At 38.5% G+C, this 26,229-nt stretch overlaps 1 protein-coding gene across 2 annotated transcripts in view; it reads right to left on the reverse strand.

Annotated features, from left to right (window-relative positions):
* Positions 1–26,229, reverse strand: part of RB1CC1 (RB1 inducible coiled-coil 1) — a 96,891-nt gene that overhangs the window by 54,688 nt on the left and 15,974 nt on the right. For both annotated transcript variants that reach the window (NM_001266144.1, XM_015145334.3), the window contains 5 exon segments: positions 2,026–2,228; positions 11,008–11,178; positions 11,348–11,474; positions 12,915–13,036; positions 14,318–14,432. In NM_001266144.1, coding sequence (NP_001253073.1) covers positions 2,026–2,228; positions 11,008–11,178; positions 11,348–11,474; positions 12,915–12,985 — 572 coding nt within the window. In that variant the 5' untranslated portion in view covers positions 12,986–13,036; positions 14,318–14,432.

A 26,229-nucleotide genomic window follows, 5' to 3' on the forward strand; every position in this document is an offset into this window, starting at 1 on the left:
TGAATGAAATCACATATTATTACATACACAAATGTCACCACCTCTCCATAACATTATACATACATAAACTAGTCTATGAGTTAGCTATTCACTAAAAGAAGTCTAGTTTAGCAGAGAGAGGCTATCATTAATACATTAAAATATCACTCTAGGGCCGGGCCTAGTGGCTCACACCTGTAATGCCAGCACTTTGGGAGGTGGAGGCCAGCAAATCATTTGAGGTCAGGAGTTCGAGACCAGCCCGGCCAACATGGCAAAGCCCCATTTCTACTAAACATACACAAATTAGCCGGGTGTGGTGGCAGGCACCTGTAATCCCAGCTACTAGGGAGGCTGAGGCACAAAAATCGCTTGAACTTGGGAGGCGGAGGTTGCAGTGAGCTGAGATGGCGCCACTGCACTCCAGCCTGGGTGACGGAGCAAGGCTCCATCTCGAAACAAAAACAAAAACAAACAAACAAACAACACTCTAAAGTAAAGCTAGCTATATTAAAGAAGTGAACACTAGGCTTTTATAAAACCTTAAAGATAACAAATTTAAATTTACAAAAAGATTCACCATAGCAGTATCTTAGAATATAACCTTATGGCCTTAAGTAAATCAAATATATCTGATATATTGAAAGCACAGGATAAAAATAACAATCCTAATAAAGATACTCTTGTACTCATAACACCCTAAAAATAGGTTTATGTTGTCAAAAGCATGGGGAATATATGAAATCTTAGTGATTTAACTTCTATAAAATCATATGCAATATGATGTAGGTCCCTACTTTAAATTGATACAGCTAATAGAACCCATAGAAAAAGTTACTTGAAAAGGTTCTCATTTAAACTTTAAAAAGATCTTTCCAGTCTTAATGAATCCTTCTCTTTCCTCCCAAGATTTTTCCCTTTTTAAGGCCAAAATCTATCTAATATTCATACCACAAAAAAGAGAAATGTGAATTTAAAAGGTTACCCAAATTTAAAAAAACAAAAGAAACAAAAAGAAAAGACAAAGATCAAAACCAGAACATGCTACTTGCCTCTAATTCAAGGTCAAGATAATTAAAAGAAAAAAAAAAATCTACAGATCCAAAACAAAAAACCTGAACACAAAATGCTAAAAGCATATGCACACACACACAATAAGGGTTAGTTTCATGCTGAATTACTGTTACATTTTCACATTAACTATAGCCCTTTTAAAAAAAGAATCAATGTGTATTAAATGTACTTTTATGCAAAGAACTAAAACTTGCCATCTTAATGAGCATTGAAAACACATGGGCTGGCTGGGTGCAGTGGCTCACGCCTGTACTCCCAGCACTTTGGAAGGCCGAGATGGGCAGATCATGAGGTCAGGAGATTGAGACCATCCTGCCTAACACGGTGAAACCCTGTCTCTACTAAAAATACAAAAAAAAAAAAAATTAGCTGGGCATGGTGGCGGGCGCCTGTAGTCCCAGCTACTCGGGAGGCTGAGGCAGGAGAATGGAGTGAACCTGGGAGGCGGAGGTTGCAGTGAGCCGAGATCATGCCACTGCACTCCAGCCTGGGTGACAGAGCAAGACTCAGTCTCCAAAAAAAACAGGACTTTTTTTTTTTTCCACCTCATCAAACCTGCATCAGGATGGTAATATTTACAAAGAACTTAAAATTTTCCTCCATTGTCCAGGGTTTGGAAATGTGCCTACTTCTGTTAGATGTTATTTTTCACATCTTGCCTTTTGTTTACTGGACAAGATATAAGCAAAGATTCTTGGTTTTATAAATGACTTCAAAAGTATTTGGGGCCTTATTACAAGTAAAACAATTCAAGAGAAAGAAATGTGGGAGACTCATAAGATACATGGTAAACAGAATTATCATTTTTAAATTAAAAACTATAACCTACAAAGCACTATCAGAAAAGGCTCAAATAATAAACCTCAGTTATAATAAATATATGGCCTATAAGAAACAAATTTGCAGTGATTAAACCTACTGATAAATTTCAAAGGCATTTTAAACAAATATCCATTTTAATGGCAAACATACTGAGTAAGTTTTAACTTGATGTCTTCTATGGACTGCAGATAATTCGAATAAATACTTTCAAACTTGAAAAGTAGCTTTTGGTATGAATTTGAACAGTCCTCCAGGTTGGCCATAATTGCAGCCCAGCCTTGGTGCTGAAGATGTTCATCATGTACAAGACCTTCACAAAAAGAACAAAGTTTCTTGGCAACTTCATACATTTCCTGTATTGAAAAAGAATACAAAAGAAAGTAAAAGAAGGCAATGGTTTGTTTGCAGAAGTTTTCAAACGTTTACAAACATGTATGTGTGAATGCGTTCTAGAGCACATTTAACAAAGTGTTTCAAAAGACTGTTTTAGTTTATCTCTGTTTACCTCTGTGAAAGAGAGCCTAAACGTAAGTGAGGTGTTCAACGTAAGAGAGGTGTTATAACCTATAACATAAGTGAGGTGTTTCCGAGCAGGTATCCTAAGACATAGTCAAAAGAAGAATCCATAAGATGCTACCTCTGAAAAACAAACGAATAGTGCTTTCAATTATTTGACTAATGATCAACATCTGCCATGTCAAATGTCACTGTCCTCTGGTATTATCTCAAGACATACATGTTAAAAACAATTTTTCGTGAAGGCAAAGCTAAAATACATCATCTACTTCTAGATTAGTATAACTATAACACATTTAGTAACCCTAAATGAGATTCTAGAAAATATTTATGCAGTTAAAATACCTTCAGAAAACAGACATCTGACATTCAATTCCAAAGAATGAGGAATAAAAATAATTATTAAGGATAAATTACAAGGCAGCAACGTAGATTGCTTTATATATGGAGATATATAAAGAAGTCCACTGTCACAAAATATTTTAGTTGGCTAGGAAATAAGACAGATCATTCTACCTTTGTTAACTGATATGAGACAGATATAAAAGTCACAAAAGAGAAGTCAAAACTTTCTGAAGGCATTTAACTTAAGTATCAAAGTGTGAAAAGAATATGAACAAAGATAGGGAAAGAAGTACTTCAGAAGAGTGGAACATGATGAAGTGGCAAAGACAGGAAATATAAAGTGTTATTGGTTAAGAACAAATGGTCTGGAGGAAAAAGCGAGAGAAAAAGGGCCAGATGATCAAAGACCCAGAAAATACTAAGGTAAGGAAGGAATTGGACTTTACTCAGAAAAGACCTCCTGAAGAACTCTTTAACATGAAGAACGTAATCAAATAGATGCTTTAAGAAAACTGATAATACAGAAAATGTTATATGGTGGAATGGGACGGCACCTAAAAGAATGGATGTAAAATGATTATCTTTAAGTTGTCCAGGCAAACTATAAAAAAGCTACTGTAAATACTGCAATGGTTGGTAATCTAGTTACCAAGGTAAATAAGAAGTAAGATGGTCCTTATGGGGTAGGAACGTCAGTAAGATGATTATGTGCCATGTCACTAAAAATTAATCAATCACGCAGCCACTAAAATAGAGTGGGAAAAAACTCTGGAATTATGAAGTGACAGAAATGATAAAATGTTTTCAGATTTTTTTAAACAGATGAAAGAGATGTGACACCCTTGAAATGATGAGTAAAAGAGTTGTTGGGTACATTAAAGCAACAGGTTCTTGCAGTGCATGCAGAAAATGTAGGAGGAAGATTCTTAAATACACAAAAGATGGAGGATATAAAATATTCAAATGTTTAAATTTTTTGAATTGTTAAAATTTATAGATGTAAAATAAGTTGAACTGTAGCACTGTTTACCAGGAAAATAAACTTGGGATATTTCAAAAATGGGAGTACCTTGCAACAATGAAAAAGGAATAATGTGTATAGTATGGGCCAGGCGTGGTGGCTCTTGCCTGTAATTCTAGCACTTTGGGAAGCTGAGGCAGGCAGATCACCTGTGGTCAGGAGTTCGAGGCCAGCCTCGCCAACATGGTGAAACCTATCTCTACTAAAAATACAAAAATTAGCCAGGCATGGTGGCACGCACCTGTAATCCCAGCTACTGGGGAGGCTGAAGCAGGAGAATCACTTGAACCCAGGAGGCAGAGGTTACAGTGAGTCGAGATCGTACCACTGAATTCCAGCCTGGGTGACAAAAGCGAAACTCCATCTCAAAAACAACAAAAAAAGCATAGTATGCTTCCGTTTGTTTGGGGAGGCTAAGGTTGGTTAGAAATGTGAAACAATAGAGGTATGAGATAGAAATGCATTTTGTGTGTATCAAAGTCTAGGAAAATGCAAAACAAATGTTCCATCATCAAGATGGACTACGGGATGGAAGGAAAAAGGAAGTATTTTCTCTATGTATTTTGCTGATAAGCACGCCAAAATTATGACCATTCTGTTTTAGAAGATAATATTGTTAATGAACAAATTTAGGTGAAAAGAAATATCTTTACAGGTAAAATATGAAAGTTTGCTATGTGGAAGTACAATGATATGAACGTAAAGAGCACTGGCCTTGGAGAAAAGAGGTTCTTTTTCTTCTACCTGGCTATCTGGCCTTGAAGAAATGACTTAACTTCACCTGTTCTTAATTCCGCATGTATATAAGAAAGGGCTAACAGTTTCAGTTGTAAGATAAGGAAGTAAAGATGTCTCTGCCTGCTTCTCCTTCATGAAACCAACCAAATACAAAAGGGAAACCAGGAAACAATTACCACCTCTACACATACAATATATGCAGCAAACCTGTGAAGAACATGAAAACTGGATCAACTTGGGTCAAATAAAAAGGGCACCCACTGTGAAAGAATAACAAATCTCAGGAACCCCAAATCACTAAGCCAAGGGAAAAGTCAAGCTGGGAACTATGTCAGGCAAACCTGCCTCCAATTTTATTCCTAAATAAGATAGCTACAAAGATAAGAAAGCTACATACCTCCCTCACAATTTTGCCACAAGGAAATTTCTTGTGGGCTTCAAGATCTTTAACTTAAAATACTTCTGCTAAATTTCACCTTGGCAATGTAAACTGACAGCGTATCTTCACATGTGCGGGACAGAAAGTCATACCTCTGCTCGCCTAAAACAAAGGCCTATCTGCTTCCTCTGTATTATTGTTTATTGTTTATGTAAAAATGCAGATTCACTGAACCAGACTAAATTATGTATTCAGTGAAAGACTGATCAAGGACTCCAAAAAAATGCAACCTTTTGTCTCTTATCTACCTATGACCTGGAAGCCCCCGCTTCGAGTTATCCTGCCCTTCTGGACCAAACCCATGTACTTCTTACACATATTCATGTCTCATGTCTCCCTAAAATGTATAAAAGCAAGCTTTACCCCGACCACCTTGGGCACATGTCATAAGGACCTCCTGAAGCTATGTCTTGGGTGTGTCCTTAACCTTGATAAAGTAAATTTTCTAAATTGATTGTGACCTGTCTCACGATAATTTTGGTACACACCACTATTGTAGACATTTAGCAAAACTTGGGAGAACTGAATCCTCCTTGTGAGAAGCCTGGGTGGACAGCAAGAACCTCTTGGGGCCTATCTGAAATTAGAGAGTAGCAGAAGAAGTAATACCTATTTACATGACATACTTGCAAAAAGCCAAAGGAAAAACTATGAGAAAAAGTCCCTAGAACTGCTAAATTTTGTCTAAGGAGAAGGACAGAATAAGTCATCTCTGTCCCTTTCTTATACATACACATTCTGCTTCTAAACAGGGATCCCCTGTGACCCAGGGCAGCTTCCTGCTCACCAGGTTTCCTACACTGTCTTGTAGAGGAATAATTCTACTCCCTCAAACACAAGCAAAAATTTTAACATATGAAATCTTTACTAAATTACCCTAAGAAAAAAAAAGTTAAAAGTAAAAAAAACTAAATGCAGAAAAACTCTCCCCAGGACCAAATGGAAATTATAACCAAATTCTTTCCTAAGAACTTAGTCTAATTTTGTTTTATAAAAAAGAACTCAACACAGAGAGTTAGCTCAGGAAATACATTAAAAAGAAACATATCACTGATTGAAGGCTACACTGGAAGAAGACACTGCTGAAAACAGAGAAGTCTAAATCAGGCTTTAACAACCAAGACAAGTGAAATGAAAGGAACTACCATGAAAACAACAGCTAATATATGGGGGAAAAAAAAGGACAGTGAGCACTGAGTCCATTTCAAGACGAAATCTGAAAGAACTATGGACATTTTGGTACGGAAGAGGTTGCAGAAGTAGAAGACAGACTTAAACTGTCAAACTGTCAAAAAGTATTCTGATTTCTTTACACTACAGTAGTCAAAAGAATGTATTAGGATATTCACAGTAGGTTGAGTCACATTAGTTGAACACTAGAAACAATCTCAATATCCACTAGTAGCAGAACAGATAGAAAAAAAAAACCTGTGGCATATTTGTATAATAGAATACAATGCAGCGATGAATACAAACCATCAATACATGCAACAGCATTAATCATTCTCAGGAACATCATGCGCATAAAAGAGGCTAGACACAAAAGAACAGAAACTACATTATTCCATTTATTTACATTCAAAAAGAGACCAAGTAATCTTGGTTTAGAAGTCAACATACTGGTTAGCATTAGTGAACAGGGAGGATGAAAACTGATGGGGAGAAAGTCTTAAGTAGGGCTTCTGGGTTGAAAGTATTTGTTTCTGTGGGTTTTTTTGTTTTGTTTTGTTTTGTTTTTGAGATGAAGTCTCACTCTGTCACCCAGCCTGGAGTGCAGTGGCGAGATCTTGGCTCACTGCAACCTCTGCCTCCTGGGTTCAAGCGATTCTCTTACCAGAGCCTCCTGAGTAGCTGCGATTCAGGCCCATGCCACCACGCCTGGCTAATTTTTTTTTTTTTTCTGTTTTTTTTTTTTTTTTTTTTTTTTTAAAGTAGAGATAAGGTTTCACCATATTGGTCAGGCTGGTCTCAAACTTCTGACCTCATGATCTGCCCGCCTTGGCCTCCCAAACTGCTAGGATTACAGGCATAAGCCACCACACCTGGCTGAAACTATTTTTATCAATGTGTTCATTGTGAAAATTCACTAAGAATGGATGTACAATTACAGTTTGTGCATTTTTCAATATGCATATATCTCAATAAACAAATATCCATTCTTAAATTCACCAACAGGGTAAATGAGTCGAAGGTCACACCACAAGTAAATGAGGTAATCGGATATAAACTCAGAAAATCTGACTTTAGAGACCACATCCTGGACCATGAAGAAATACCACCTCTAATTCCTTACATAACGAATTGATTAGAACTATGTTGTTGTTTTGGTTATAGCAGCTTTAGAATTTGTTTTATAAGTCTCAAAAGAGGGCAGGCATGGTGGGTCAATGTGTTTTATAAATCTGAAAAGAGGCCAAGTATGCTGGCTCATGCCTATAATCCCAGCACTTAGGGAGGCCAAGATGGGAGGATCATTTGGGCCCAGGAGTTTGAGACCAACCTCAGCAACACAGTGAGATCCTGTTTCTATATAATAAGTCAATAAAATACCTAACGTAAATGATGAGATAAGGTTGTGGAACCACAGCCTAGATTTCAGAAGATGTATGGAAACGCCTAGATGCCCAGGCCAGTTTGCTGCACAGTGCAGCAAACCAACATGGCACATGTATAGCTATGTATCAAACTTGCATGCTGTACACATACACCCTAGAACTTAAAGTATAATAAAAATAAAAATAAAAAAGTAAATAAATCTGGAAAGGTACATTTTTGCCCCCATCTTCCATTCTTCTTATGACTTTCTAGGCGATTTCTGGACACTGACCCTTCCATATGAATCTGAAGACCATTTTAGATCCAAAACAAAACCCAAAGCTTCTCCTATGCTCCAAAAGAAATATCATGGCAATTGTAACTACAGTTCATAAGTTCATAATTATATTAAAAATGAGATACGTCTTGTCATTTGTTTCATGGCCATTTGTTCATTTAAGAACAATTTGTTCATTTGTTGTGTTCATTTCTTTGTTTTATGTAACTTGTTTTACATTCTTGAATATTTTATATAGCCAAATTGTTAAGTATATTTTGAAGTTCTACAAAACTATATATATATATAATTTTGAAGTTTTTGCTGCTGTTCAGATTACAGTATTTTTTTTCTATTTCTATCCTAATGCAGTGGCCAGTACAGAGAAACTCTATTCATTTGAATATATTTATCACATATCCAGTCACCTTACCAAAACTCTGGAGAGGTTTTCATTAAAATCCCTTAATTTTCCAAACATGCAACCATATTATCACCTAAAAGAAATGTTTTTCATTTATCATTTTCACCATTTATTTCACTGATTTCATTTTCTTATTTCCTCAACGCTTCAAAGTACTGAACCACTGTTTCTGTTTTACGCAAACATGGCCCTAGCATTTCACTAATTTAAAAGCTGCTTAGGCTGGGTATGGTGGCTCATACCTGTAATCTCAGGTGAACGTGAGAGAGATGATTTAGCGTACCTGGTGGAAAAAATTTCTAAGCAGCAAAGCATTTAAGAGGTGACTTGGGTACCTTTAAAGCCATTCAGTTTTATAAGGGAAGCAGAGCATAAAAGTTTGGAAAATTTGTAGCCTAACAACGTGATAGAAGAGAAAAATTCGTTTTCTGGGAATAAATTTAAGTCGGCTGCAGAAATTTGCACAAGTGGCAAGGAGCCTAATGTTAATCCCTAAGACCATAGTGAAAATGTCTCCAGGCTGTGTCAGAGACCTTCACGGCAGCCCCTCCCATCACATGTCCAGAGGCCTAGGAGGAAGGAGTGGTTTCATGGGCCAGTCCCAGGGTCCCCGTGCTGTGTACAGCCTAGACACTTGGTGCCCTGCCCCCAGCCACGGCTGAAAGGGGCCAACATACAGCTCGGGCTATGGCTTCAGAGGGTGGAAGTCCCACGCTTTGGCAACGTCCACATGCTATATTGAGCCTGCAGGGGCACAGAAGTCAAGAATTGAGGTTGGGGAATACCGCCTAGATTTCAGAAGATGTATGGAAACACCTAGATGCCCAGAAAAGTTTGCTGCAGGGGCAGGGCCCTCATGGAGAACCGGTTAGGGCAGTGTAGAAGGAAAATGCAGGGTTGGAGCCCCCAGAGTCCCTACTACAGCACTGCCTAGTGGAGCTCTGAGAAGAGGGTCACCGTCCTCCAGACCCCAGAATGGAAGATCCACCAATGGCTTGCACTGTGCACCTGGAAAAACCACAGACACAACGCCACCCCGTGAAAGCAGACGGGAGGGAGGGTGCACCCTGCAAAGCCACAGGGAAGGAGCTGCCCCAAGTCCATGGGAACCCACCTCTTGTATTAGTGTGACTGGGATGTGAGACCTGGAGTCAAAGGAGATCTTTTTGGAGCTTTAAAACTTGGCTACCATGCTGGTTTTCGAACTTGCACGGGACCTGTAACCCCTTTGTTTTGGACAATTTCGCCTTTCGCCTCCTGCTGTAATTCCAAGCCTCTCCAGCCATGAGGTACTGTTAAGTCCAATTAAACCTCTTTTTCGTCTCAGGCTCAGGTATGTCTTTATCAGCAGCATGAAAACAGACTGATATAGAATGCTTGGCATTTGAATCTCGGATCACTAATTCAGGATCTCAACAGCAATCATCATCTTTCTCATTTCATTTATGTATTTAAAAAATATTTTACATATGATGCATTAAAAGAGAAATAATGCTAGCTTATATTTAATATAATTCCTGATACATGTATTTCTGCCATTTTGTTTTCTTTGTACTTTCTTGTTTTCATTCTTTCGCTGAATAGTTTTAATTGCTCTCTCTCTAATCACTTGAAAATTATATAGCCTAGTTATCCTTTAACTTATTATCATATTTAATACTCTCTATCAAAATGTAGTATGTATACTTTTCAACCAAATCAAAAAACAATTCTAAAAGATCCTATTATGTAAATTCAGTTTACAGAAGTATATTTTTTAAAATTTTGTCCTCCCAAAGCACTTTTGGACTCGTAAATGTTTATTAAATATGTTTCACACAGATGAGGTTACTTCCTTTTAATGTTGTATCCTATGTGAAAAATGGGGGTGTTTGTACAAATGTATATACTTTTTTTTTTTTTTTTTGAGACGGAGTCTCGCTTTGTCGCCCAGGCTGGAGTGCAGTGGCCGGATCTCAGCTCACTGCAAGCTCCGCCTCCCGGGTTTACGCCATTCTCCTGCCTCAGCCTCCCGAGTAGCTGGGACTACAGGCGCCCACCACCTCGCCCGGCTAGTTTTTTGTATTTTTAGTAGAGACGGGGTTTCACCATATTAGCCAGGATGGTCTCGATCTCCTGACCTCGTGATCCGCCCGTCTCGGCCTCCCAAAGTGCTGGGATTACAGGCTTGAGCCACGGCGCCCGGCCGTATATACTGTTTAAAACAAATCTCTAAGAGTTTTACTAATTAAAGCAAATGTTCGGTAACGTTATTTATTTTTACAAAACGTAAATACTACTATTTCACTGGTTCTGACACATTTTTTTCATGATTAAAAGAAAAATGTAGCTTACTACTGACAGCTTAATATCAATGACATTACTAGAAGGTAAATAGCAAATTAAAAAGGAAAATCAAATGACCGGGAAACAATCCGTGGCAACTGCAAGAAGCAGTGTTAAAAGCTATATATTAGAAAGAAACCTGATTCTCCTCCAGGAACTAACCATAAATATGGAAAAAATAAATACATTTTTAGAGCTATGTAAGTTCTCTGTCTGTATCTACTCTAACGTAGGTCTTTTATTAATTAATGTTCAAAAGTAACTATTTACATCTAGGAAAGAAGGTGACCAAATGATGTTAAGACAGCTGTTCCACTCTAAAATACTGTCATTATCAAAGTAGAATAACTAGCAATGTATGACCCAGAAATTTTAAAACTAGATTAACCACAAAATATTTTCAGTTTGTCAAACTTCCTGCATGCTTCCTATGCAATTTAGACTACTGTGCTATTTAGATCCGAATGCTTTTAGAAGCAATCAGTTAGTTAAAATAATTGTTTATATCTTACCACTGCAAGCTGTGTCCTTGAAGCAACAGTATGAAAAACTGCAGGCATCATAAGAGATTCTTCAACTTTTATTTCCATGTCATTTTCTGTCGAAAAGGTAGTTTTAGGAATAGCAGGTGGACGATCACATAAGATCATTTCTTTGTTAAAAAGAAAAATTGGATTTGTATCCTATATTTTTTAAAAAAGGAGAAATAACCAAAATAAAATGTTATAAATACTGAACGTGCACATTGCCTTCAATATATGAAGCAAATAAACCTTACTTTTGAACACTGAGTTCCCAATGTGCTGTGAAGGTGGTGTGCATTCTTGTGTGAAAGGACTCTTGAATACCTACCGTCCCAGCACTGTAGGTACACACTCTTCGATCTGCAGCCATGCATTCTCCTCCATTAACCACCAGCACCTGGTGTTGAATAGCAATCTTGTATTTGCTTTGAATGGCATGCTTAAGGTCTGCCACACTTCAAAAAAATGAAATAAAATAAATCAGTTGTTTATATTTGCCCAATGATTTTATTTTCCAAGTAGTACTATGTAAAAACACCTTAGAGGTTAATGAATTTCACTCTAAAACTTTCCCCAAAAACAGTAATAAAGAATACAAGCTTCCTATTTAATGAACTGGATTCCCTAACAACTGACTGATCTTAGGTAAATAACTTGCCCATGCGTCATATCTAGAAGTGAGTCTATGAAATGGAGGCAGTAGACACATTTATTTTGGAGTTATCTATATAACACAGCAAAGGAATATGCTCAAACTGATTATCAGGTCTATTAAAATCCTCAGGCTACATAATTTTTGTTAAAATCTCCACACGTTTTAGAAACTACATTAAGTCTAGCACCTGTGAAGATTCCTTCCTAGCCCTGTATTCCAAAACATCATTCATGTAAGGGTAAAACCAAGTTTAATGAAAACTAATTCTGAAAAAAAAAAATCCATAATTCAATTTTTACAACAAAGATTATTATTTCACACTTTATAGTAATTCCACTGTCAGATTTATACTGCATTGCCATCAAGTCTTTACTACTATGGTCACTATAAAAATATAAACAGCGTTGGAAATGATACTTAACTACTTCGATTTTCTTCCTGTCCTGTCAAGCTAGAGAATTATTAGATACCTGAGTCCCACTAAATTTGGCTGAAAATATTAAATTTATTTTTTCTCTCATTAACAAACAAAATAAACCTATTGACATTTATTCATAAACTGATCAAAAACCATGGAAGTGATTATACATTGTTTTATGAAGCTTCCAATAATTCCCTTAACAATGGCCTGTGAAACGCAGAAGAGCAATTGACTACAGGTACTTATAACAATGGAAATCAGTTTGTTTTGTGGGTAGATCTATTTACTGTGAATATTATATTCATGGCAACAGGACAAAGCACAATTTAAAGAATGTAATTAGTATTTTAGAGAAGGACAACAATTATATATAAAATATGTTGCAATAAAAGATTTAAGACTTGCCATTATGTGGCTTTTTTTTTTTTTTTTTTTTTTTTGAGAGAGTCCCGCTCACTTGCCAGGCTGGAGTGCAGTAGCGTGATCTCGACTCACTGCAACCTCCGTCCCCTGGGGGTTCAAGTGATTCTCCTGCCTCAGCCTCCTGATTAGCTGGGACTACAGGTGCGCGCCACCACACCCAGCTAATTTTTGTATTTTTAGTAGAAACGGGGTTTCACCATGTTGGCCAGGATGGTCTCGATCTCTTGACCTCGTAATCCACCTGCCTTGGCCTCCCAAAGTGCTGGGATTACAGGCGTGAAGTACCAAGCCCAGCCGCCACTATGCTACTTTTTAAACAGTAGAGTAATATTTCTTTAACTTTCTGCATGCAGACAGAATGCAACACTGAAAAAAAATAAATGAAACACAACTCACGTTTGCACTGTAAGTTCAGTGTCAAATGTTAGAGTAGTTCCAGTGTTAACCAGAAATACATATAACTTCATGATGATATATCTGAATTCTGTGAGCTTATACCTCACCCTCTGATACGGTTACTAGAAGAAACAAGAAAAGTGATCAATTTTACAAATGCAACTACAATCACAAATACTATCATCACTGTGACACACTACAGTATTACTATATAAGTAACAAAAATATCAAAACGGGCTTTGAGGTCTAGGATGGCTAACTGGACAGTTTAGTAAACTCAATGCTTAAAACACATAAAAATAAACAGTAATGAGATCAGTGAAAAGAAAAGCATAACTGTTCTGCCATAGGAAAAAACGTTTGATTTTTCAAGAAGTAAAAGGCCAGTAGCTAGAGTAAAGGTTGCTATGTGCATATTTCACGCAGTGTTTCACATTAAGAATAAAACAGTTGGTCAAACATCTTATCCCTGACAGTTTTCCCCCCACTTCTTCCTTAACATAATAAAAAATACATTAATATTAAGGTTAAACTTACTGATCGCAAACTAAGAGTAGCCATTACTTGCAAATTGGGAAATGAATCCCAATTCCTTCCATCAGCTGCCTGTTGATCTGCATTTTACCTCTACACTGAGCTGGAAATCCTCCATAAGAAACTCCTTAATAGTTCCATCACTTTGTATAACAGTAGCAAGGGTACAGGTCTAGAAATGAGAATATTTAAAACAACTCTGCCATTAACATGCCCAAGGAAAAACCTCATCTAGAAAATAAAGCTTCTTCATCTATAAAATGAGGCTGACACAGACAACCAGGCACAGTGGCTCATGCCTGTAATCCCAGAACTTTGGGAGGCCAAGGCAGGAGGATCACTTGAGGCCAGGAGTTCAAGACTAGCCTGGGCAACACAGCAACATCCTGTCTGCACAAAATGTTTAAAAAATTAGCCACACTTCATGGCGCATGCCTGTGGTCCTAGCTACTTGGGAGGCTGAGGCAGGAGGATGGCCTGAGCCAAGGAGTTCAAGACTGCAGTGAGCTACGACTGTGCCACTGCACTCCAGCCTGGGCAACAGAGAAAGGCCCTATCTCAAAAGAAAAAGAGAAATGAAAAAAATCTTAAAATAATGACATATAAAGGGGACAGATTTCATGGTCTACCATTTTATTTTCAACAAATGGAGGAAAAGATCCACAAGATTAATGAAACTGGTGAACGATAACTATAAATAAATTCCCAGAAAGTAGTAGGTACCTTTACTTATGCTCTTTCCACATAAGCCTTTAGAGAATTATCAGAGAAGGAAAAAGTAAATAAGGTTTTCAAATTAAGATTTCCAGAATCATTATTTTAAAGACAATAGATTAAACTCTGCTAAACAGGTAGAAACTGTGACTTACCGTCAGGCACTGTGAAAAGGACTACCACTTTTCTTAAAAAGTAGATTAAAACTGGTTTATGTTTGCTTTGCTTGAGATTGGCAACTGAATGGCATTACTGGTTAAACTCAGAGAACTGGAAAAGAAAAATTTCTGGTTATAAAGAGAAACAATTCAGTATGAAACAACATATAGTTATTGTTCCTTTCTTCCTTTTGAAACTACCATCTGTAAGAATAATCTCTACTCAGGCCCTTCTACCTGCACATTCACTATAATACCAACTACATGACTTCAACCCACATCACTCCATGGCATCAAACAAAAGTTACCAATCAATTCCTCAAAACTGCCATTTCTACAACAATTTCTCATTCCTTAAAATATTATGGTAAAGAAGTATCCAGGCAGTGAAGTCAGAAAGCTTGGGTTTGGTTTGGGGTCCATTACTTGCAATTACATGATCTTGGACAACTGTTTCGGCTTCCTCTTTTGTAAACAGGAATAAAAATGGCACCTGCGGCAGACAGCCTCTAAGACAGTAGCAATTATCTGTACCACATCCACCTACTGTATTCATACTCCAGTGAAATCCCCACCCTCAGGTGTAGGCAGGGTCTACCAAAAAAATACTGCAAAAGTGATGGGATATCATGTAAGTGATTGTTACTTAAGATTGTAACTCCTATCTTGCCAGCTGACTCTCTTGCCGCGTTGATGACATAAGCTGCCATATGGAAAGGCCCATTTGGTAAGGAATTGAAGATGGCTAGCTAGCAAGAAGCTAAGGGTCTCAGTCTGGTAACGCTCAAGGAACTGAATCTTGACAATCACCACAAGCCCATAAACAGATCCTTTCCTAGTTGAGCCTCAGACAAGACCTCAGCCCTGGCCAACACTTTGAAGTCTTGCAGAGACCCAAAAGGGTCCAGTGAAGCCATGACCAGAATCTATAATAGATTTATGTTGCTTCAAACAACCAAATTTGTGGTAATTTCTCAGTCAACAATAGATGATTAATATAACACAACCATATCACAGGGCTACTAGGAGGATGCTGTGGGAAGTCAGGGACCCCAAACGGAGGGACCAGCTGGAGCTGCAGCAGAGCAACATAAATTGGGAAGATTTCGTGGACATTTATCAGTTCCCATATAACACTTTTATAATTTTTTATGCCTGTCTTTAATCTCTTAATCCTGTTATCTTTGTAAGCTGAGGATGTACGTCATCTCAGGACCACTCTGATAATTGTGCTAACTTTGAAAACTGGTCTTAACACACGTGTGTTTGAACAATATGAAATCAGTGCACCTTGAAAAAGAACAGAGCAGCAGCGATTTTTAGGGAATAAGGGAAGACAACCATAAGGTCTGACTGCCTGTGGGGTCGGGCAAAAAGAGCCATATTTTTCTTCTTGCAGAGAGCCTATAAACAGATGTGCAAGTAGGAGAGATATTGCTAAATTCTTTTCCTAGCAAGGAATATTAATATTAATACCCTGGGAAAGGAATGCATTTCTGGGGGGAGGTCTACAAACAGCCGCTCTGTGAATGTCTGTCTTATGTGGTTGAGATAAGGACTGAGACACACCCTGGTCTCCTGCAGTACTCTCAGGCTTACTAGGGTGGGGAAAAACTCCACCCTGGTAAATCTGTGGTCAGACTGGTTCTCTGCTCTCAAACCCTGTTTTCTGTTAAGATGTTTATCAAGACAATACATGCACCACTGAACACAGACCCTCATCAGTAGTTCTGCTTTTGCCTTTTGTCCTGTTCCCTCAGAAGTATGCGAACTTTGTTAGACCCTTATTAGTAGTTCTGCTTTTTGCCCTTCGAAGCATGTGATCTTGTACCTACTCCCTATTCTTACACCCCCTCCCCTTTTGAAACCCTTAATAAAAACTTGCTGGTTTTGAGGCTCATGCGGGCGGGCATCAAGGTCCTACTGATATGTGATGTCAACCCTAGCAGCCCAGCTGTAAAATTCCTCTCTTTATTTCTCAGCTGGCCGACACTAATGGAAAACAGAAAGAACCTACACTGAAATATTGGGGGCGGGTTCCCCCAAAAGGACGTCAAAGAAAAAATGTGGTATTTGGCAGATAAGTCAACTCTCCAAAATTTGGGAGGGATCTCAGTCGCCTTACCTTTGTAGTAGAGTTCACTTACTCCCATAGCTGCTGCTACCACCACTGTTGATTGCTGACTCCCAAATCTTTCCTAAACTATCTATCCAATCCCTCTCAAACTCAACAAATTCAAATCAATCTCCTATATGCATTCTTCAATACTATTGTTTCTAAAACCAAGCTTTTTACTTCTCTGCCCCTTAATCCTCCTTGATTTAATTTTTCATCTCTGTTGATGAAGTCTACATTCACCCCGTCTCTCACATATTATCCTAGATTGGTCTTCCTTTTGTCCTGTAAATTCTAACATTTAAATACTTAATCACATGATATCCCTATTCCTATCCCTACTGCCTTAAATCAGACACTGTTTTCAACCTGTACTAATTTCCTCAATCACTAGTCCGTCAACCTCAATGCGCCTTCCAAGAAATCTTCCTACATGTTAGGTTGATCCAAGTTTTTCTGCTGCTTTAAAACTCAAGACAATTATGACTTTTATGGCAGCAGCTACCACTTTGTATTCATTATATCCCAGGAAACTATTTTAAATGCTTTATTAAACGACAATAACACCCAAGAGAGAAGTATAATATGCTCTTCCTTTCCACCACAACTTTTCACCCTCATCCTCTACCCCTCTCCCAGTTTATCAGTCCCAAATATCACACTGTTTAAACTCCCTAAACAAATCCAGCTGTTAAAGTCTCTGAGTCTTCATGGGGCAGTTCTCCCTGCTTAGGATTCTATTTGCCCTGCCTGCTATGATCACCCCTTCCACCTGCCCTACCCTCACACACATCTTTCAGACTCAGAAGAATTGCTTGAACTGGGAGGCGGAGGTTGTAGTGAGCTGGGCTCACACCACTACACTCCAGCCTAGGCGACAGAGCCAGACTCTTTAAAAAAAAAAAAAAAAAAAAACAGCAGTATCTACAGCCAGGGAAAGTAGGCATAATTATCATAAATGTGATACTTTCTAAGAAATATGTGGAGAGTGACAGGGAACTATGAAAGGCACTTAACAGATTGACAGAAGACTGGCCAGAAGGTGCAGACCTAGAAAAGTCATGCAGATCTGAGAGATGTTAACAAAAGGAAGCTAGAGATAAGCAGGGAATCAGATGACTGTATTAAATAAAGATCTGCTGAATGAATGAGTAAACGAATACCAAATCCAAAAGCATAGGCTTTATCTTACAGCTTAAAAAGAGGCATTTTGTTTTCTCAGAGATTAGGTAGCTAAGGTATGCTGACTAAAGTGGAAGGAATATTCATTCATTCATTTATCCAAATCCAAAACACATGTATTGATATTATGTGCCAGGACTGGGTATTCTGTGGGGAAAAAAACAGACATAATCTTTGTCCTCATGGAGTTCACAGTCTTGAAGGAGAAAGCAGCATTCAACAAAAACAAAACAAACATGATATAAGTTGCAATAAACACACAAAAGAAGAGTGGGTAGGAAGAAGGAATTACTTTAGATTTACAGGATCAAAGGAGGCCTCTATGCAGGTTACATATAAATGGTATTTTTGGGATAAGAAAAGGCATGAACTGAGAAGACGTAAAGCAGTACAACGAGACACACCATTTTTGTGAAGCTAAACACAAAATCTTAAGTAATAATCACTGTGTTGTTTTTTCTTTTCTCATTTTCCTTTGAATATTATATTTGTTTTGATATAATTCCACAGTTAGAGAAAAATTACAATAGTACAAAGAATTTCCCTGTCCCCCTTACTCCGATCACCAACTGTGAATACTTGTGTTCTATTTGCTTTACCACTTGTGTCAGTGCACACTCCATACATGCTCTCTCTCCACATACATATACAGAGATATATTTTTTCCTGAACTACACGTGAGTAATTTGCAGACAGAATTTCCCTTTATCCATAAATACTTCAGAATGTCTTACCTAACAGCAATAATTTTCTCCTACAAAACCAAAGTACATTTATCAAATCATAAAATTTAACATTGATGCACTAATATTATCGAATCTACAGTCCATATTCAAACTACTGCCCCAATAATATCCTTTGTAGTTTCCCCCCCTCCTCAGATCTAGGATTTATTTCAGGATCATCATATTGCTTTTAGCTGTATCTATTTAATCTCCTCCAATCTGGGACAGTTCAACTTTTCCTTTGCATGTTCTACAGTCAATACATTGCTTTCAATATCAGAAGCTTTAGAAATCATTAAAGAGTAAAGAAGACTTCAGTTCCATTCTCGTCTTCCATGATACTTAAAGCAAACTGAGGGGAACTCCAATAAGCTATAGCAGCTGTCTGCCTTTAAACAAACACTAATCTCTTCATTTTACATGCACACACCTCACCCTAAGAAACCACAATCATAAACAATGCTGACCAAAAAAACCTGAAAGAAATAAACCTACTTCAGGCCGGGCGCGGTGGCTCAAGCCTGTAATCCCAGCACTTTGGGAGGCCGAGGCGGGCGGATCACAAGGTCAGGAGATCGAGACCACAGTGAAACCCCGTCTCTACTAAAAATACAAAAAATTAGCCGGGCGCGGTGGCGGGCGCCTGTAGTCCCAGCTACTCAGGAGGCTGAGGCAGGAGAATGGCGGGAACCCGGGAGGCGGAGCTTGCAGTGAGCCGAGATCGCGCCACTGCACTCCAGCCTGGGCAACAGCGTGAGACTCCGTCTCAAAAAAAAAAAAAAAAAGAAAAAAAGAAATAAATCTACTTCAGAATCTGTTTGTCTACATACTTGATGAACAATTTAAACTATTTTAAGGATAGTTTTGATTACAGTGGCTCTGGAACTTAGGTTAAAATTAATTTAAACTACTTCAAGGATAGTTTTGATAACTATCACTCCAGAACCTATAATTTGACTCCAGTATACAAATTTCTTTTTTTTTTTTTTTGAGACGGAGTCTTGCTCTGTCCCCTAGGCTGGAGTGTAGTGGCGCAATCTCGGCTCACCGCAAGCTCCGCCTCCCGGGTTCACGCCATTCTCCTGCCTCAGCCTCCTGAGTAGCTGGGACTACAGGCGCCCGCCACCGTGCCAGGCTAATTTTTTTTTTTATTTTTATTTTATTTTATTTTTTTTTTTTTGAGACGGAGTCTCGCTCTGTCGCCGGGGCTGGAGCGCAGTGGCCGGATCTCAGCTCACTGCAAGCTCCGCCTCCCGGGTTTATGCCATTCTCCTGCCTCAGCCTCCTGTGTAGCTGGGACTACAGGCGCCCGCCACCTCGCCCGGCTAGTTTTTTGTATTTTTAGTAGAGACGGGGTTTCACCGTGGTCTCGATCGCCTGACCTTGTGATCCGCCAGCCTCGGCCTCCCAAAGTGCTGGGATTACAGGCGTGAGCCACCGGGCCCCGCCCAGTATACAAATTTCTAACAGTTCCTAAGTGATGTTAATGACAATATCATTTTCCCATGTTTTCATCCATTGTTTACAGTCCTAAGACTGGCATCTTTAATCAGAAGCCTTTTCTAAATTTTCACTCTCTACATCCTCACTGTCAGCTACCAAAAGTCTACCCATGAATAGCACAGGGAAAAATCTAACTACTAACATAAGGCATCATTTCCCCATGGGTCTACCAGTACTGGTAACCTATGAGGAAATGTAATGCTCATGGCTTTCATGGCCACAAATGCTCTTCTTTTCTTCACATGTCCTAAGTATATGGCACATAAAATAAATCATAATCATTGCTAATACTTACTGAGTTATTCATTGTATACCACTCATTATGCTAAGAAGTTTTACATGCATGACTTCATCATTACATGTAATACATTCATATCATTAGTGTTTTCATTTGCAGATGAGAAATTATGATTCAGATTAAACTTGTCTAAAGGAATAAACTTAGTAAGCCAAAACAAAAGTAAACATAGCCAGGGGTGTGAACACAGGTCAATAAATACATTCATTCAATAAAAATATCACCTGAGAATTTAGTAGGTACCAGGCATTTTCTTAACTCTGGGAATAAAATACAAAATAATAAAATTGTCTGCTCTCATGAATGCTAATATCATAGTGGGCAACATGAAAATTTTATATTTATATAAAACTCCATGATATCTACTTTCAGGGAGAAAAAAAGCTACAAAAAAGCATTTTTTTTAAGTAAAAACAAACAAGAAATTCCAAAATACATACTTCCACTTTGCTTTTATTCTTTAGAGATAATGATACTATTGGCATAGCAATAGCTTCCATTGATTGAAACACGACGTAAGAACTGTATGAAGTACATGATATTCTCACAAATATAGTGAGCAAGGTTAAGAATTATCTGCATCATTCAAAATGACAAAACTATGGCTCAAAGAAGTTGTTTCCTAAAGTCACATAGAAAGAAAGTCATCAAAACTTAAAATCCATAGCTGGATCACAGAGAAAAAAGAACATGAACATACTACATTAAAATTCCTTACATAAGATTACATGTAGTAAGCATATTCTATGACTTGGGACTTTACTATTCCTTTAGAAATACCAGCACTTTTTCCCCTTTGCAGATTTTCTCCTTTATGTGACCATTTTAAAAATTTCCTTTACTAAATACAATACAAAAAAAACCCTCTTTCAATATGAGGTAAGAAGAGTAGAATAACAGGGCACTTTAAATGTGACAAGGTAAGGTTTTCAACAGAAAGCAAAGTCATCATCCAAGAAACGGCATGGACTCAGATCCTGAGAACAAGATTTCCTTGTGTCCATAAATGAAAAGGTGATCTTCACCTACAACCATTTGACCTTCCACAAACCTGACAGAAACAAGCAATGGGGAAAGGATTTCCTATTTAATAAACGGTGCTGGGAGTTTCGGCTAGCCATATGCAGAAAACTGAAACGGAATCCCTTCCTTACGCCACATACCAAAATCAACTCAAGATGGATTAAAGACTTAAATGTAAAACCCAAAACTATTAAACCTTAGAAGAAACTAGGCAATACCATTCCGGACATAGGCATGGCAAAGATTTCATGACAAAAAAGCCAAAAGCAATGGCAACAAAAGCAGAAATTGACAAATGGGATGTAATTAAACTAAAGAGCTTCTGCACAGCAAACCAAACTGTCATCAGAGTGAACAGACAACCTACAAGATAGAAGAAAATTTTTGCAATCTATCGATCTGACAAAGGCCTAATACTCAGCATCTCCAAGGAACTTAAACAAATTCACAAGAAAAAGAAAACATACATGCAGTCAACAAACATGAAAAACAAGCTCAACATCAAAGATCATTAGAGAAATGTAAAGCAAAACCATAATGATACATCATCTTACACCAGTCAGAATGGATATTATTAAAAAGTAAAAAAAAGAAAACAAAAAACAAACAAAAAAACAAAAACAAGATGCTGGCAAGGTTGTAGAGAAAAAAAGAATGCTTTTACTCTGTTGGTGGGAGTGTAAATTAGTTCAACCACATTGTGGAAGACAGTGTGGTGATTCCTCAAAGACCTTGAGGCAGAAATACCATTTAACCCAGCAATTCCATTACCGATGAGAATATATAGACACATGGGGGTAGGGTGGGGAGAAAACACTCACTGGGGCCTGTCAGAGGGTGGAGGGTGGGAGGAGGGACAGCATCAGGAAGAATAGCTAATGGATGCTGGGCTTAATACTTAGGTGATGGGATGATCTGTGCAGCAAACCACCATGGCACATGTTTACCTATGTGACAAACCTGTATATCCTGCACATGTACCCTTTAACTTAAAATTTAAGAAAAGAAAAGGTGATCTTGGCATGTAGCAGAGAGAAATTTTTCCATACCTGGTCATCCTGGCAGTGTGGAATTCTCTAGAAATATGCATACTGAATACTTCCTAGCTAAAGAAACATACAGTGGAGAACCTACCTATCATAGCCAAGAACAGAGCTGAGTGTTTAACACGGACAGCTGCCCCTTTGCGCCCTTACACACTTCACTCCCAGGGCACACACTGAGGCCACCTACAAATAGGGAACTCCACTGCTACTGCTGGCAACTTCAGGGCAGTGAGGAGTATAATCTTGGTTCTCGAGTGGAAGACCCAACAGGTCACATGGTCTCCCACAGGGCTTTCAGGAGGAAGAGGGTGATTCAGGATCTGTTCTCAAAGCAGAAAGTAAAATGGTGTTGGCCTCTACTCCCAGGCTCATCCCCCTCGGGTAGTCCCTTGTGGATCCAGAGATAGTCTCAAACTGATGCCAACTGGGCACAAAACATGCCCACCATCCTGGATGGCTCATCCCAGACAAATGGGACCAAGCAGGAGTCTTTTTCTTATTACATTAAACATCTACACATCATAGCCTCAATTTTGCCTCTTGGACAGTAAAGCCTAAAATACTTAACTATCTGGTCCTTTAGAGAGAAAGTGTGTGCCTCTTCCTCTAAAGCTTAAGCAACTACAGCCACTTCAGTGAGAGCTGCACATACCTTAGTTAATACCAGGCATCTACTTGTGAAGGACAACCTCCTGGCAAGCGGCACTTTCATCATATGGAAGTGACAGCAACAATACAAAGAAGTCCTGCCAGGAGACAGACCCAATTTCCCAGTTTTCCTTCTAACAGATGACAGACCCAGGACTGATCACAGAATGACTGGTATTCTAGCTTAGGGGGAGAGAAAGGGTAGAAAACCAAAAAGAGGAAGTTGTTTTCCATACCTGCCACCCATCATTTAATTCAAATATCCAAAGATGTGACTGCTGGCGAGAATGACAATAACAAGTGACTAAGGATTACTATTAGCTTTTTAGTAGGAGTGCCTATAAATAAGAAAATCACAAAGACTCACAACAGATAAATAGGCAAAGGGCATGAGTAGGTTATCAAATGTGGAAAATATTGAGGCCTCTTCAGTAATCAAAGAAATACAAATCTAAAGAGAAGACAGTATTTTTCACCTACCAAGCAAGCAAGATTTTTCGACCTAAGATTCCAAGGTTTTCAACGCAAGAGAAAAGAAATAAAATGTATAAAGAAGTAAAAAGTACTTTAGAAATACCAGTATAAACAAGAAAAGTACCCACAGCACAACAGGCGGTGAAGAATTAACATTGACCAAAGAAAGGTCTGGCCTTTGCCCTTCACTACTGGGAGGTGATCTCTGGGCCCCTGTAATGTCCTGCCAGATGGAACTGTCTTTGTTTGACTCAGGGCTTCAGTCATGTCAGTGTAGCAATGTGACTCATGGATCAGTTCAGTTCTGACCTCCAGAGGAACTACTGACTAAAGACATTGGTCTGACCTCCAGGAAGGGCTAGAGACTAAAGGTCAGTCATGTAGACAGTACAGGATCAAGCCATAATAAACTCTGGACACCAAAGACTCAGGTGAGCTTCCCTAGTGAGCAATACTCTGTGTATATTGTCACACGTTGTGGCCAAGAGAAGGTAATACTGTCCATGACTCCACCAGCAATGATGGCCAGAAGCTTTGAGTTTGGACCCCTTCCAGATTCTGCTCTCTGCCTATTTTCTTTTGCCTGATTTTAATTTTTGTATCCCTCTAATAAAAGTGTAATTGTGAGTATAGTGCTTTCCTGAGTTCCCTGACCTGTTCTAGTGAAATCTCCAAAAAGAGGGTGGATATGGGGAACCTGTGAGTTTGTAGTCAGCTGGTTTGAAGTGAGGGTGGGTTCTGAGTACCGCCAAACTTGCAGCTAGTATCTGAAATGAGGGCAGTTTTGTGGAACTATTCCATCTAACTGTAGAGTTGGCTAAACTCATTGCACACTCATACTATGGTTTTTGTTTTGTTTTGTTTTTGAGGCGGAGTCTTGCTCTTGTCGCCCAGGCTGGAGTGCAATGGCACAATCTCGGCTCACTGCAACTTTTGCCTCCTGGGTTCAAGCCTCCTGCCTCAGCCTCCCAAGTAGCTGGGATTACAGGCGCACACCACCACGCCCGGCTAATTTTTGTATTTTTGGAGAGACGGGGTTTCACCATGTTGGCCAGGATGGTCTTGAACTCCTGACCTCATGACCCACCTGCCTCAGCCTCCCAAAGTGCTGGGATTACAGGTGTGAGCCACCACAACCAGCCTACTATGGTTTCTAAAAAGAACCTTCGGAGAAGTGGCTAATGCTAAATGTCTGAAGTAGAAAATGTACCAATCACATAAGCCTGGAACATCTTTGATAGCAAGACAACTATCAAAGACTAAAGAGATTAGGTCAAAAGGGCAAGGAAAACAACTTTAAATGGCTTCTACTGGCTATGATGGGACAGTCTGAGCATCAAAAGAATGAGTACAAATAACTGAATGGCAAAAACCTGTAAAAATCCATGTTGCATAATGATACTCAAAAAAACAAAAACAAAAAACCTCAGTGAGCTAAGACAGAACCCATTATAAAAACTGAAAAAGTAAAGAAATTAAGCACTGTCTTTCCTATATGAAATGTATTTTGGATAGCTGGGCACGGTGGCTCACGTCTGTAATCCCAGCACTTTCAGAGGCCGAAGCAGGCTGATCACTTGAGCTCAGGAGTTCAAGACCAGCCTGGGTAACATGGCAAAACCCTGTCTCTACAAAACATACAAAAATTAGCCAGGCATGGTGGTGCACACCTGTACTCCCAGCTACTTGTGGGGCTGAGGTGGGAGGATCGTTTCAGCCTAGGGGATGGAGGATGCAGTGAGCCAAGATCACACAACTGCACTCCAGCTTGGGCAAGAGACAGACCATCTCAAAACAAAACAAAACGAAATGAAAAAGATACGTATTTCAGTCCACTCATGTGGAAAAACTCCAGCTAACAGTGATTCAACTGGACACAGCCCAAGTAAAAAGTTTTCATGCCACCTCAGCCCACCTCTGAAAAATTAAACCTGAATTTAATCAAGCATCTATAGGTACCTACGGTTTCCAGTTTCTAGGAAATATGGACTATAAAGAAAAAGACAAACATCATGATCAATCAGCTAAATTCACAATAAGCATTCCACAAAACAATGACTTTGTTTCTTCAACAAATGATTTCTAAAAAGAAAAAAAAAGAGAGAAGACATATAAACTAAAAAAGATGGAAGAGACAAAATAAACAAATGCCATGTGCGAACTTGTTTGGATCCTGACTCAAAACAACGTATAAAGACATTTTTGGGACAAATGTGCAAATCTAAATATGGACAGGGTATCAGATTAAAGAATTACAATTACTTTCGTTTGGATGATAATGGCACTGTAGTAACAAAAAATGAACTCTGAAAAATTAGTGTGTAAAATGATGCCTGAGTCTTGCTTCAAACTAGTCCAGCAAAAATAAGTGAAGGAAGGAAGGTTGGAAGGAAAGAACAGAATTGGTTCAGCAGTAGAAAGGTGAGACTGGCAAACTGTTGGTACTTATTAAAGCAAGTGAGATGGCTATATTACGTTCACTGTAACATTCTCTCTACTTTTGTATACGTTTGCAAATTTCCATAATAAAACACTAGAAAAAGTATTATTTTAATCACATTCAACATTCATAATACAGGTAGGAATGTACTTTAAATAATTATGATGTTTCTGGAAAGCAACTGGTGTTTGTGGAGGTAGGTAAGCAAAGGTTTTATGAAATCGCATTTCCTTAAGCCAATAACTGTACCATGAAAATCAATTTTAGGGAAAAAATTTGAAATATAATTAAAGCATACACAAGACACTTTCCTGTTTATTAGTAATAAATATTTGTCTACCCATTCTTTTATTATTCATATTTTAAGACAGGATTTAAAATGTTATGGATAAAAACTAAAAATTTGATTTTATTTATTTATACATTTTTTAAGACGTGACCTCGTCCTGTTACC

Source organism: Macaca mulatta, chromosome 8 (genome assembly GCF_049350105.2).
Source record: "Macaca mulatta isolate MMU2019108-1 chromosome 8, T2T-MMU8v2.0, whole genome shotgun sequence".
Taxonomy (NCBI): domain Eukaryota; kingdom Metazoa; phylum Chordata; class Mammalia; order Primates; family Cercopithecidae; genus Macaca; species Macaca mulatta.